This window comes from Phascolarctos cinereus, unplaced genomic scaffold (genome assembly GCF_003287225.1).
Source record: "Phascolarctos cinereus isolate Bilbo 61053 unplaced genomic scaffold, phaCin_HiC Scaffold_3;HRSCAF=262, whole genome shotgun sequence".
Classification (NCBI taxonomy): Eukaryota; Metazoa; Chordata; class Mammalia; order Diprotodontia; family Phascolarctidae; genus Phascolarctos; species Phascolarctos cinereus.
In genome coordinates this window covers 224,682,975-224,697,739 of record NW_027555736.1, presented here as the reverse complement: position 1 = coordinate 224,697,739, position 14,765 = coordinate 224,682,975, and the positions used below count along the sequence as shown (strand labels likewise).

Sequence of the window (14,765 nt, the reverse complement as noted above, 5' to 3'; positions counted from 1 at the left end):
TAGACCCACCCTGCCTAGATTTGTATAGAGCTCCCCAGTCCTAGACAGATCTTGTAGAATACTAATAATAATGGTGATGATGATGATGATGATGATAACCATCATAACCACAGGCTGAGAAATCCCTACAGCTCTAGTAACAACGCCAGTTGCAACTGGAGAGCTTCAGGAGAAAACAAAGTGGAGAAATCATTAAACAGAAAATGCTTAGTCAGCAATTGCTACCACCGCATTAAAAGGTGAAATGTAAGTAGGCATGGTGCCAAGATGTAGATAAGTTTAGCTAACACCAGCGCAGCTTTTCGTAGATGCCACAATTAAGGACTTCTCAAAGGCAGACATGTTTTTGTTGCATACTTTGGAGGCTTTTAAATAACGAAGGGAGGGGGCGGCCCATGTTTTGGAGCAGTCGCCTTAGCACTGAGAAAAATAAACTTGCTACTCAGGAAGTATTAATATCAATTGAATTTATTACAAGTTACTAAGCTCCAAGGCACATTACAGTGTTCTGTTAACTACAGAAATGTATAAAGGACAAACAGAGCATGTTTTCCATGTACAGCATTTTGCTCTACTGCTCAAAAGCATCCGTGCATCAATAAAGCAAAAACAAAAACACATGAAGATTAAAAACGTTCAGATCAATAGAAACAAACTGAAACAGTTTTTTCCCCTTACAAACTTGCAACAAAAAAACACCCTCCCACCCTCCCCGGCCCCACCCCCCAGACTCCCCCTCCCTCACTGTTTTGCAAACAAAACAAAACAAAACAAAATTAGGTGAAGACTAAACACTCAGGGCTTGGTAAAACAGAAGCTGATCACCATTTTTGTAGCATTTTTTTTTAGGCATCAACACTGGCCTTGGCAAGAAGGAAAAGGTGTTTTTCTTTTTTTTTTTTTCTTGATTTTTTTTTTTCCTTTTAGAGAAGTGCATAACATTTACAAAAATACACAGCAGCAGCAGGTAATTGCTAAGGGCTAGTAAATGTTGTACCTAGGCAAACACACTGCCACCAAATAAATGAGAAAAAACAGGTATTGTGTAAGTAACCAAACAATATTATATTCTGTTTAACAAAAACCAGCTCTATCCTTCAAATGAAGAAGAGTTACATACCTTTGTTTCAAAATATAGAAACATACGACGAAAATAATGTCTATACATAAGACTAACTTTTTGCAGTTTTGTTATATTCACAATTCTACATCTTCGTGGTAAGGGGAGGAAGGGTTGTAGACTAGGAGGGGGTGGGAGGGATCTGGCTTGGAGGAGAGTGGGTAAGGTTGAGGCCAAAAGGGGATTTTGCTGGGTTTTAAGGGTCTCTCTCTTTTTTCACTTTAACGTCCCCAGCTAAGATAGTCGCGATTTCCCCCTGCATGAAAGCCCAAGGTACGTTAGAACCGACTAAGGGGCATTTCTCGCCACTGGGGCAGTACACCTCGCCGGTAGCTCCCTGGGCCTTGATGCTCTCCCTAGAACAGGGGAAACAGAACTTGTGGCTGGGCACGGAAGGGCACTGAACAAAATGTGTGTCCTCCAAACGTTCGTGACAAATGGTACAGCACAGGGGGCCGCTGTTGGCCATGGGGGAATCAGGAATGTTTTGGGGGTGAACTTGGTCCATGCCCGGGTGGGCACTAGGTGGTGGGGGTGCCACTTGTAAGTTTATATCCCCATTTCGAGATGCCAAGCGGCGTTGGGCTGGCACCGAGGCCGGTGACACAGGGCTGCTGCTGTTCCTTCGAGTGGCCGTAGTGGAATGCACTGAGCTGCCGTCCTTGGGCGAGTGAGCATTACCCAGCGTGTCGGCCACAGACATGAGGGCCGCCATGGGGGACTGGCCATTCTGGGGGGCTGATTCGGGTGGGGTGGTCCGGTTGGAGAGGGGCCCCAACGGAGGGGGCGGGGGCGGAGGAGGGCCCCCAGCTCCGTGCACTGCCCCCGAACCCCCCAGCCGACATGGTGAGCTTCAGGGCCTCGCTTTGGCTAGCCATCCACTGCTGGCGCTGCTGCTCCTCGCTCAGCTTCAGCGCCCCCTCGGCCGAGTCTGGCGGCTCCGGGGACGCTTTCCTCTTACGCAATCCAGCCGTTCCCCCACGGCTGGAGGCGCTGGCAGGAGGGAGCACCCCGACGACTCCCCCGGTCCCCCCCTGTGCCTCGAGGATGGGTAACCAGGGCGGTGGGCAGCATGGGACAGCTGGCGTCCAGGTAAGGTTGAGGGAGCATGTCTGCCCCGGGGACTCCCTCCTTGAAGAAGCGCACAGACTCGGGCAGCAGGTCCCCCAGCAGCCGCCAGTCTCCCGAGCCATGTTTCTTTTCGTACTCCAGGTACTTGAAACCTGAAGACAGGCCGCGGCCGAAGTCCTTCATGCAGTCCTGATACATCTGCTTGGCCACCCCGGATGCGCTGGAGAACACGTTGCCCGAGCCTGTGGGATATTCAATAAAGAGCTTGAGTTCGTAGTCCAGACCCGGCTTAGAGACCGCATCGAAAGCAAAGACGCGGCCCAGCAACGAGTGGTCCTTCTTGAAGCGGACCTCGTAAGGGGTGCAGCCGGCCAAAGTCAGCAAGGTCTCTCGTACCATCTTGGGCTTGCTGGCCCAGTCTTCCGCCCGGTTGCGGAGGCTCTCGCTCAGTTCTGCCAGGGCCTCCGCGTTGCGCTGCTTCTCCTTTAACTCCCGTTCCTGGTCCGTGCTGGATACTGAGCCAGGCCGCTTGCCCCCACCGCAGGCCTCTGAAGATGAAGAAGAGGTCGAGGACGACGAAGATGAGGAAGAGGACGAAGAGCCAGCGGCCACGGTGGTCCCCCCAAGGCAGGAGGGACCCCCGCCTCCGCCCACCCCAGAGCCCTGCGGAGGAGGGCGGCTGCCTAGCCCGTGGGGAGGGGGCAGCACGGCTGCTCCCGGCCCATTGAGCAGCGTCTGAGGAAGCAGGCTGGGGGGCACGTTCAGGGGACCCCCGCCGCCTCCACCACTCCCACTCCCGGGGGGTAGCCCTGTCACCAGCCCCCCGTGTGCCCCTCGGCGGGAGGATGAGGAGTTGGGGCTTTGGCGGTTCAACTCCGGGGGCCCGTCCTCAGGGGACGGTTTGGGAAAGCCATTGGGGCCGCCCAGCCCATTGGGGAGCCTGGCGGCGTGGCCGCTGCCCCCGCTGCCCCCTAAGTTTCCCGGGGGCGGAGGGTACTCGAAGCGGCTTCGCTGATCGACCGCAGCTGCCGCCGCCGCGGCTGCTGCTGCGGCTGCGCTCAGACCGTAGCGCTCTAGGCCAGACGGCGCGGCCAAGACGGCGGCTTTTGTAGAGCCGTCAACGTGGTTAAGCTGCTGCTGCTGCTGCTGTTGCTGCTGCTGCTGTTGCTGCTGCTGCTGCTGCTGCGCTGCCTCCTTAGCGGAAAGGGCCACGGTTTTGACCCCGACCGGTGGCGGCGGCCCGGGGGATCTGCCGTCTTGGAAGCATCCGTGGGCTCGCTTCAGCTGCCGGGCTGTCTCGATCACAAACTCGATGCGGTCTGCACCCTCATAGTTGACACAGCCTCGACACACTGGCTCTGTGAAGTCCCAAATCATGGCCCAGGGCATGCGGGGCAGGTCGCACAGGTAACACGACTGTCTCCGAGAGGAAGCCACCTGCGCCGAGGACATGATGCCGGCCCGGGGGAGGGGGGGAGGGGAGGGGGGGGAAGGGTAGATTGGTCCCTACCCGCCCAGGCTGCTGTTGCTCTTTCTCCTCCGGGGAGGGCTGGCGGGCGGGGGAAGGAGTAGAGAAGGAAAGGGGAGAAGACTCTGCCTCCTGCCACTCGCTGCCGCTGCGCCTCTCGGCGGTTGCTCCACCACCTGGGTGGCAGAATAGCTGCCTCCTTGCCCCCGCCTCCTATTGCAGCTTTCTGGTAGGGGAGGGGAAATCTGTCGACTTCTTCCTGGTGTTGTAGCCCCTGGGACAGGGGTGCTGGGAACGGGGTAGGGGGTGGGGTGGGGTAAGAACGTAGTGTCCCGCTGTTACTGTCAACTGCTGCCTTTCCTCGCTACGGTTTCTGTCCTCGTCCCTGGGCAAGGGGCAGAGAGGCGTTAAGGGCTACAGTACTCTACCCTCGGCTTGTCTCCGTTCTCGCTGGCTGCTGCTGCTTCTCCGGAGGGAAGAGGAACAAGAGGAACGGGAAGGGGAAGAGGAAGGGAAGAGAGACGGCAACAGGAGAAAGGGTTTAAGGGGAGCCGCTGGCAACCGTCCTGGCCCTCCTGCCGCACTGGATGTTCCGCCTGGTGGCTGTAAGATTTTGCACACGCTGAGCCGCCGCCGCTGCTTCCCGGACGCACACCAGATGAAAGGAGCAGCCTGGGGTTCAGCAGCCCCTGGCCCCGTCCCCGGCTGCCGCGGCTGCCGTAGCTCACGTAGGGTGCATGGCTCTCCGTCGGTTCTGCCTCCTGTCACATCCCGTTCGGAATTGGAATGTGGGGATTGTGATTGTTACTCTACGTTCCAGAGACGCGTCTCGCGCTCCCGCTCGGGCTGCAGCTCGCGCCGTCCCCGGCTCAGCCGCGCGGGATGCCGCCCGGGCGGAGCGGTGACGTCACCGCCATGCTCTGCACCAGTGTCCCCCCCCTTACACTTCCTCTGTCTGTAGAGCCCACTTGTTGCATAGAGAATGCGCATGCCCGGCATGCAGCCCAGATTCCTCTCAGCCTTTTCCCCTCCTCCCCCTTCTCCCCGCCCCCCGGACTCTGTGTGTACAACAGCTGAAGCAATGCAAGTTAATGCTGGAAATCAAATGAAGAAATACCCAGGGCTATGTTTGGAAATTAAACAGAAGATGATCTTTCTCTCCCTTCCCTTCCCCAGCCGATGCCCAGCTTTCCAATGTGATAATACATTCAGGAAACATGCATCATTTCCCCCCCCCCCCCCCGTGAGTTCAAACGTCTCGTTTCAGAATTTTAGCTGTAAATTTCATAAGACACATTGCCCATCACATTTAGAGTTTTCTAACAGGGATCAAGCCATTTTCCGTGCGGTTATTTTGTATAGCTTTCCAATGTTAATGCCAAAATGCACAGCACCAACAAAATTAGCTATTTAGCAGTCTCATTCTCTGTTTCCTATTTAATGGTTTCCATTCTTGATCAAGGGACCATAGGAACTGGAGTTTGAATGAATGTTGGTGGTGGAGACAGACTGAGCTATCCCATTTTTCTTTTCTGGCACAGAGTGGCCCACAAGATGCTGAGTCTTGAAACCAGGCAGCAGTGTAACCTGGGCTCTTTGTATAGCTGAAGGGTGTTGGAGAGGCCAAACAGGTGAGTAATTTATGTGTTTGCTAATGGAAAGGGAAACAGGATTCCCTCCTTTTAGTAACAACAATACATTGCATTTTTAGAACTCAAGCTCATTTGATAGTGCCATGGCCATTCTGCCTCCTTCCTTAGAATGTCCTTTGCTTAAGACATTTACCTTATAGCACAACAAACACTTTGCTTAAATCAGCCTATGTTAATGTATTTAAGAGGTTCCTGCCAAATCATGGAGGGGAGGGAGGAACTTCTCTTGAAAATGCACTATTGAAAACAAGAAAATACTCTTTTGGTAGGGATTCTTTAGAACATATGGCAATCTCATCCTGCCCTTCCCCCCTTATGCCACTCTCAGGACTACCTTCTCAGAACCTCAGCCTTATTGCACCACCCTGGAGCTTCAGCTCCTAGGGGAAAAATTTTATAAGGGAAGGAGCAGTAAGGGCAAAGATGGCTCTGGGGACCCCTGCCTTTTATTCCCTTTGCAGTCGGTTTCTGTTTTTGCAAAACAATGAAAAGGCTGTCCACTCCCCAACAATAATAAACTTTCACTGCCAGCCCTGCCTGGATCATGGCAATTATTTTTCTACAAAGGCCTGCAAACAGAGTATTGCATCACTCACACATACTTCAGCCATTGCAATGTAACCGGTTACCCCAGGGTGAGTCAATATATATGAGGGTGTGAAGGGGGAGGATTGTGTGACATTCCCATAAACCTGGAGGACATTAGTTACTTGTTTAACCCACTTCTGTATCTTAGTATGTATTCAGCCTATCCTTACATTTTACCAAAACATTAGAAAATGACAATTTACCTTCTCTTTGCCAAGATTTATGTGAGGAGCTCATTTTATCTCACAGTCATGTTTGCTATGTGCATACATGTCTGTGTCTATATAATAACTTTGGGGCATATATGTATCATATGTAGTCATATGCAGACATAGACATATCGTATACACAACAGTAGGAGGTGGAAATAAATCATCCTTCCATTGTATTCTCATAATCTTTTAATTTAAAAAAGTGTTATTTCTCCAGATGAAGCTTCTCCCCTTCCCCCTTAGGAATTACCACCATTTATCATTCCTGCATCTTAATTGACTGAGGCATCCTCAGCTTCGGCTTCGGGGTGGAGGGGGTGGTGGTGGTGGTGGTGGTGTGGTGGTGTGATGTGATAGCACCAAGGGTATAGGGACATATAATTCGTACAGGAAGAGGAGTAGGTACATCAACAGCGTATTTCAATGTCGGGTTTCTGGACAAAAAAGGAATACTCCGAGAATCTTGCCGCAGAGGCGGGTGGAAAGAAGGGTAAGAGGGAGGGGGTCCCAGACTTTAAACAGCAGTAGTGCACCTTATTAACGAAATTAGGTAGCTTAGTCACCGGGGATACCAAGTGAAGTGCCATTTAAGTCTTAGGGCATAAATCCAACGGCAGCCTCTCACCCTAGGTGAGGTGGACTTCATCAGAAGCGTTATTTCAAATACTTCTGAACCAACAGTCTCGACTGTCTTCCCTATCCTCCTTACTTAACGAGTGGGTTGTTTCGGCTGGGGGAGAAAGTTGAGGGCGCAATGACTGAGCTCTCTGCGGGCGGGGCTTCCATGGGGCACTTGGGAGAGCTCACTCAAGTAAACCACCGTGTTTTGAGCCCAGAATCCAGATAAAAGGTTTCCCCAGAGTGCGGGGGGCTGATTGGTTGATTTTTAGAGGGAACGGGCTAACGTTTGGTATAGAGATGTAAACACTCTGAAAAAGCCCCTTCTCGGCCCGGTTGCCCACGCGTCCAGCTAGCTCCCCATCCTCTTTCCCGACCTTGGGCACACACTGGATCTTGTAATTTCTTCCTGCCCTCCACTTTCCTGCTCTGCTGCTGACTTCTCCACGAGGCGCCACTGCTTTATCCGGCTGGCACTAATAAAAATACGTTTTAAAAAAAAAAGAGCTCTCTCTCTCTTACTCTCCTCCTGAACCTCCAGTCACCTCTGGGCTATTCACTCCGCTGAGAGCTCCTCCGAGAAAGGCCTTTTTTGGAAACACTCACCCCTCTGTAAACGAGGCCGACTAGACTCACAAGGGCCGCCTTTATAGTGGGTGTAAATAATAAGCACCTTAGATAGGATCAGGCCTCGCCGATCCCTCACGGGCTGTGTCAGCTCCTAGTGGCCCGGCAAATGAATGCAGGAGCCTGTACATCCATGGACATATAGGTTGGGGGAGGGGAGGGAGGGGTTGGGGATTAACACACGTGTAAAATCAGCAACTGGTACGAGACTGAACCATGATTTACTTTTACTAACAGGACGTGTTGTGGGGCGGAAGTGTGTTTGCTTTTCCGTAATGATTAATCCCGGATTTTTTTTTTTACTTTGGCCAGGGCTGGGGTTACGCAAGAGCCACTCGACCGTGAAATCCCAGCAATAACACGGGCTCGCAGCAGGAGCTGCGATCTGAAAATCAGGAAGAGAGGAGCCTGTGCCTCCGAAATTTGCCAAGCCAGGCTGCGTGCTAGCGAAGTGGGGGCTTTCGGGGGCTAAAGTCGGCTGGAAGGAGAAAATGAAATCTTGATGGTGGCGCTGGCCGTGCAGCTGCAAGAGAAGATCAAATCTCTGACTACATTCTTCCGGGGGAAGGTGGCCGAGTGAGAGAGGGGGAAAGAAAGGGGTGTCGCGTCTGGTTCCTGCCTCTCGGTCCTCCCTTCACAGCTTCCTCCCCTTGCCACTTTGCCAGGGCATCGGGGGAGTCCAGAGCTGTCCTCAGCAAAAGCTGGTGTGTTTATTTAGATCTGAAAATAAAGAAATCCTGGAATGAGTCTTACGGGATGGGGCGGGGGGCGGTGAGGGAGGAGCAGAGAGAAAAGGGAAGCACTAGACAATGACACTATTCAGACGCTTGGTTGAGTTAAAACAAATACACTAGGAGAGAGACGAGGGGGAAGGGAGATAGCAAGATGGGGAGGGGGGAAAAACAACACTGGGGTCGGCTTTTGAAGAGGAGAGAGGTGGAGGAGTATAGGCTGAGTAGCAGTCGATCCACGTGCCTTCTGGGTCTGAACCCCGAATCACAACCGGGAGCTTGGGGAGGAGAGGCAGCGAAGATGCAAGAACTGCCCAACAGCCCTGGAGCTAAACAAGCTCAGGGCACAACTTCACTGTGGCGGGGGATTTCCGGGGTCACTGTGTCAGAGGCCCTTCTCCGAGTCTTTCAATCTCGGGCGAAGAGAGTGGCCTTAAACTGGGAAGCCCAGGCGCTCCTCTCACTGCGTGCTCTCCATCCCCTTTGTATTTAAAAATCTCGAAGCAGCAGCTAACTAGTGCTGCAATCCAGGTAGGTGCATTAAATATTCAGATAGCCCCAACTGATAGGGTGACTTGGAAACAGGGAATCTGTTCCTAGATAACTTGCACGGTCTCCCCTCACGAAAGCCCCAGGGGCAGCAAAAAAGGCACCAGTTGTTTTGGCCAGACCAAGGCTACCATAAGGTGACGTCAGGGACTTAACGGGATGGGGCGGGAGGGGGAGGGGGAGATGGAGCACAGATTTAGGGTCTCCATTATTTTAAATTAACACCATGCAAATTAGATCCAAAGCGGGGGTCTAATCACCTACTATTTTTGAGTCGTTAACCACACTCGGATGGCTGGCTCTAGGCAAAACAGTGAAGCAATAATTTCACATTCATATAGCGCATTAACGTTTGTAAAGAGCATCCCTTTCCAACCTAGCGCCATCCTGCATATTCTTCCCTTGGGCGGAGTGTTCTGAAGAATTTGTTCACACCGAAGTGTTAGGGACTTTTTGTGTTACACTCCTCCACCTAGTTTTTTGCATTTTAAAAGAGGACCCCTGGGTGAGGAAGATACTTAGCAAAGGAATGAATCCTAATGGTGGAATTTCAGGGAGGGGTGGGGGGAGAGGAGGACGCTTATTTTGGGAGGAGCACCAGTCTCCTTCAGTAAGTCTCTGTCCACCTCTGCCCAACCGTTTCTTTAACTTGAACTTACCCACTGGTTTTGAATGACAAGAGGAAATAAGTCTCGGGTTGAGCTAGAAATTGTGAGAAATGATTAATGAGAATGGGAAGGAAAATTGGCTTCCTGTTTCCATTCCAGCCCAGATAGTCACCTAATCCCACCATCTATTCTTCCTGCAGATTCCCCACCTTAAATTTAAGACCAGCGAGAAACAGAGACTCTCCATTCAAGGCTTAAAGCGTCATTTGTGCAACTGGAATATTTGCCCAACAGTTGGAGATCTTGAATCTGTACAGCACCTTTTGCAGTTCCTACTATGTTCTTGGGCCTGATCGCCAGACCCTCACATCCCTCAACCCCTTTAGCAATGAGGTTCCCTTCTGAAATTCTTTCCAGATCTGTATCCTGGCCCGAGAATCTTTATTTGGTGATCTTTAGATGACCCGGCTTGATCTGGAGATTTGGAATTGAGTAATCTGTCTCTAGATGTACTTGTCTTCCCTACTAAATCCCCTAGCAAAAAGAGCAGCAGTCTAGTTCTGGGATCTATTTTGTGTTTGTTTCTTGATTATGCTTGGAGAAATCCCATAGTGACCTTTCTGACTCTCAGTTTCCCCATGAGTTCAATGGAGATAATATTACCTGTTCTAGCCATCTCCAAGATCAAAAGATATAATAAATGTCGGCGAAAGCACTTTGCAAAGTTTAAAGCGTTATACAAACGCAAGGTGTTAATTATGTTTTCAATTCCACAAACAGCTTGGTAAAATTGTGTCGCAGAAGTATTCCGTAGGCAGGAACCAGGGAACAGTATTTTTCAAAAACACTTTCTTAGGGTTAGGCACCTGCAGAAAGGGCATTTCCCTCCGAGGGAGACTGACAGCTACTGGTTTGTGGAGGGAAAACCAGGGAGTTAAGTATCTGGAGGCTAGTCTAACATATTTTGTGGGCTTACTCTATTGAGGCCAAATAAGAAAGCCTTGTCCTTTAACCTCGGGGCGTTAGAGAGAGAAAATGGCAAAATTACAAGACCTGAGGACTTGTCTTTTGCTCTCCTATTTTATATGCCCCCAGATTGGGTAAGGCTTTTCCACAACCCTACTGGAAATGAATTTAGGGACTGATGAGTTTGCTTGGGGTTGCCGCTTTTGCTTTGGTTGATTTAAAGATGAATAGTCATCGACCTCTTCTTTAGAGACAGAACTGACAGGAAGTGTCAAAACAGTGAGTAGCAAAAAATAAGGATGTAATTAGGTGTTTTAGATTTATCATTCTCGATTTAATTAAATTCAGCAGAGAGCACTTCAGAACTTGTTGGGCCCAGGGCAGTAAACAGGTCCTTGGGGTCAGACAGTGTGGGTAGGTAGAGAAGTGAGGGAGGGTGGTGGTTGGATTTGGGAAGAGGATTTGCCTTTTTGGCTTATTAAGCCGGTTTCTCTATTTTATTTTTTAATTCCTTGTGTATATGGTAATCAATTAGTTATCCTTTTATTCTGTGGCATTGCTGTTCTCCTCAATGACAGTTTCCAGCCTATCATTCTGCACATTTTTTTTATTACCAGTTTTCTCTCCCCTCCCCCTTTTTCGTATTACTGGTTTTCTGCCTCAGTGCCCACACAATAACCTTCAATAATGCAAAATCCAACTTCCTTGCCTAACAAGTTCTGTTACCGGTAGCCTACATCTAACAGTTCCCATTCTTTTATTTTTTCCCCCATTCCTTTCTACAAAGCTCCAGTTTTTCCTCTTACGCCTTAGAGAACTTCTACCTCCATCCCATTCTTATACTTTCAAGGCTGCCTGGGTCCTCTTTCTGCTGAGCAAAGTCCCTGTGGATCGGAACTCATTTCATAGACTTTATAGAGAAAGAACCTTAGATTTCAGGGCCTTCAAAATGAGCCGGGCATCCCTATTCTGTTTTGGGCAAACACTCTCTGTGAGCTGGAAACTTCATAGGTGTATTTGAGGTTGTTACCCACCTCCATATCCTTTCCCAAGTTTAATGTTCATCAAAAGTCCTGAATGAACTGAACATGACATGCAGAAATTATGAAATGATTGTCTGGGTACATACTTAAAGGAAAGAAATAGGAGCCACCCCCAAATCTATCTCCACCAGATTAGAGCCGAGTTTTTTGTATAGCCTGTCAAAGGTTAGATTAGTTGGAAGCAATGTCATTTTCCTCAGGCCCTGCTCTCCTAACATAGGAACTCCCCCTGCCAATCCCTTTACTACCCTCAATCAGGTACCTACTTTTATCTGACAGATTTTTTTTTTGGTGGAGACCAGCAAGCCAAGCAACATAGTTCCATTTCTAGTTCTACCACTGAGAATGGAAAACTTTACTGCATTTGGAGTGGAAAAAAAATCAAGTTTAAAAAGACCAATACTTTTGGTTATTTGACAAGACTATAATATAATGAGTTTCTTTTCGCCAGGTTTCCCTTTTGGTGAGATAGAGAAGAGAATTGAATGTCTCATTAACACTCATCCCTTCTTCTTCCCCCTCCCCCATCTTTCTCTACCAAGCCTCCCATCTGATGACTTAATAGTATTGACTGGCTTTTAATTCTGATTAACACTCTCAGCTGTCAGGAGGGAGATGGTAGAAGGACACACACAGAGTGTACTGTCCAACAAATACATAGACATTTGGGGAATTTTCTTTACCTCCCTTTCCCCCATCCCTTTGAAATGACATTAAGTTGGGCAGAGACTAGGAGAGGAAAGGTAGAATAAATACAGAAGGGAGGAGGGGGTGGAGGAAGGGAATAGCTACAACAAAAAAAGCAATTTACTTTCTTTTCTAAGGCAGCTAGTAAAATTCCTAAGGGAGATCAGATGCCAAAATTGACTGTCTTGGTATATTGTAGACCAGATTGCTTGGGTGAATCATGTCAGGGTTTCAGGCTGTACCCTAGAGAAACAGGGAATCATGAAGAGCACAAAACATCTCTGAGGTTGGGAGGTAACTCTCGAGAAAGGTAGGAGGGGTGTGTGCTTGCTCCAGTGCTAACCCATCCAATCACCCTCAGGATCTCTCCCTGCTCCCCAATTCATTGCAAGATATGCTGGGGGCGGGGAAGAGGAAGGAATAGGGAATACTCATATTGGCAAAGAAAAAAAACAGCAAAGCAGCTATAAAACATGGTTCCCAAAGGAAAGATGCAAAATCCATTTGAGCCAGAGATAGAGATATCTCCACCCTGGGTTTTTTTTCCCTCATTTACTTTACAACTCTGCAGACATCAGGTTAGCAAAAGGTAATAAATAGTCTTTGCACAGTGGGATCTAGACTAGTGAAAACAGTTTACTGAAATTAATGGGCCTGGCTTGAACCAAAACCTGCACTTTGGAATTAATGCCAGACATAGTTTTCCTGAACTCTATCCAACTGCCTGAGCGACAGACAATTTTCATTCTATTTGTACGAAAGGCTTATGACTAGTGCTGGAAAATAAAGCCTGGGCCCTTGATCTCCCTGTACATTAAAAACATTTTTAATTATATATTTTAAAAATTAAGAACAGTGAGAGTACTGTGCCAATTCATGGATTCTGCCAGCAGAAGTCCTAGTGTTCTGGGCAATATGTGGTTGTCAGAAATTCTCATGAAAACTCTCCATTTAAAAGCCAGCCTTCATTCTCCTCCACCCCCAACCCCCACTTCCTTTTCTACAGCATTCACCCGGGGATTGGTCTCAGAGATTCTCCCCATCTCAGCAAAATACTGGGGAGGGAGAGACAAGAGGTGAAAGAGTTGCCACCACTAAGACACTGTCCACTTGTCTCAGGAAAGTATCACCACTTGGTAATACTTTGTAATAAATGATGCCTAAATAATACTGCAAACAACAGAGCCAAAGCTGGTCTTTTCTCCTTGCCGCCTTTCCCCTTACCCAATTTCCCTCCCTAAAGTCCTTGCTGTTGGGCTATCTGCAGATCTAAGCAGCCGTTTTTGTAAAATGCAAACACACATCTCACTTGCCTCCCCCTACACACACACACACACACACACACACACACACACACACCCAGCAACAGCAGTGTTTTACAGGTACAGGGCATCCACTATGCCACCTTCAGCTAGCCAGTTAACCTGAAACTGCTTTTCCTTTTCCTTTTCTCCCCCTTCTCCCTGGATTATTAATAAAAACAGAATCCCAGGCAGCCGGCTGGGTTTTTGCTTTCACTGTACAATCTGCACTTGTGACACAGGACATGTGGAAAATTTTGAGTGCACTGCAGTGAATGGTATGGGGAGGGAGAAGGAGAAGGAGCGTGAGGAGAGGGAGGAGGGGGGGAGTATGGAGGGGAAAGGGGGAGGGAGGGAGTTACTTTTTAGCTTCCGCTAAGTCCTTGGCAGCTTGCCAGCCCTGAAGGATTGTGGGAACTGAACGCCTCCCAAGTACAAACTGCCAGTTTTAAGCAGCCCTGACAGTCCTGCTCCTTCCAAACTTGGCAGCAGTTCAAAGTGCTCTTTCATTTGAAATTCTGGAAGCCTGCCATGTGCAATGCAGATTTGCGGTGCCTGCTCTCATAAGGAACTGATAAATGCCGTACAGTTGCCATGGGGACAGGAGGCTATCAGAATGGCCCTGTGATCTACAGCCTCTCAGCTCTGCAGGGTTTCTGTCTCTCTCTGTCTCTCTGTCTCTCTGTCTGTCTCTCTCCTTGTTTTTATATCTGTTTGTCTCTCCCTGTTTTTCTCTTTCTCTCTTGTCTCTCTCCCTGTTTTTCTCTTTCTCTCTGTCTCCCTGTTTTTCTGTCTCTTTCTCTGTCTGTCATGCACGCGTGTACACACACACACACACACACACACACACACACACACACATACACACATCTTCCCCCTCCCCTCTTTCTGTGAGATGGTGAAATAAATGTTCTGGAAAAGCTTAACCCTTCCCAGCTATAGCTCTGATGATTCAACCAGACAAAGCTGGAATGGGATGGAAAGAAGGTGGTTTGAAGTTTGAGCGGAGCTCTAACCCTGCCTGTCAGTCACCCCTTTGGCCTTTTTCCGAGCCTGGGAGGGGAGCCTCTTTTCCATTCTCTCCTCTCTCTCCCTCCCCTTCCTCCCCTTAGTCCTTCCTTCACCCTAGCTCTAGGGCTTATACAAAGCTGTGTTTTTCATACAGCGTTTCAGCAAAAGAGAAAAACCCCAAGAGCCGGCTTGGAGTCATTAAAACCCGGATGTAAACATAACAGCCCCACATTCTGCACAGTTTGAGTGTATTTTATCTTTTTTAAACAATATTTAGCTGGCAACCTCCCTCAGCATGTATGCCAGATATTTTAGCCAGCAGCTGACGTCATTCAGCATCCATCTTGCCTTTCCCACATTTCCCTTGCTCCAGGGCTGGGGACTGTGATTCTGCTTAAAATTGGGATGCTTTCTGAAGCTGTCTCTCTACAGAACTATACATCGAATCCCTTCAGAACCAGGGCCATGGTGAACAGGACATTCCCAGGGCATTCCCAGGTCAATGACTTCCTA

The 14,765-nt window shown here is 49.2% G+C and overlaps 1 protein-coding gene and 1 long non-coding RNA gene across 2 annotated transcripts; one reads left to right on the top strand and one right to left on the bottom strand.

Moving 5' to 3' along the window:
* Positions 1-450: 450 nt before the first annotated feature.
* IRF2BPL (interferon regulatory factor 2 binding protein like) lies at positions 451-3,998 on the bottom strand. Its single transcript, XM_020986209.2, is given in 3 exon segments — positions 451-1,938; positions 1,940-2,136; positions 2,138-3,998. Coding segments are annotated over 3 exon segments (2,325 nt in total). The 5' UTR covers positions 3,644-3,998; the 3' UTR covers positions 451-1,316.
* Positions 3,999-8,066: 4,068 nt separating this feature from the next.
* Positions 8,067-9,975, top strand: LOC110208294 (uncharacterized). Its single transcript, XR_002324447.2, has 2 exons — positions 8,067-8,618; positions 9,445-9,975. It is a non-coding gene; the product is annotated as an uncharacterized LOC110208294 (long non-coding RNA).
* The last annotated feature ends 4,790 nt before the right edge of the window (positions 9,976-14,765 follow it).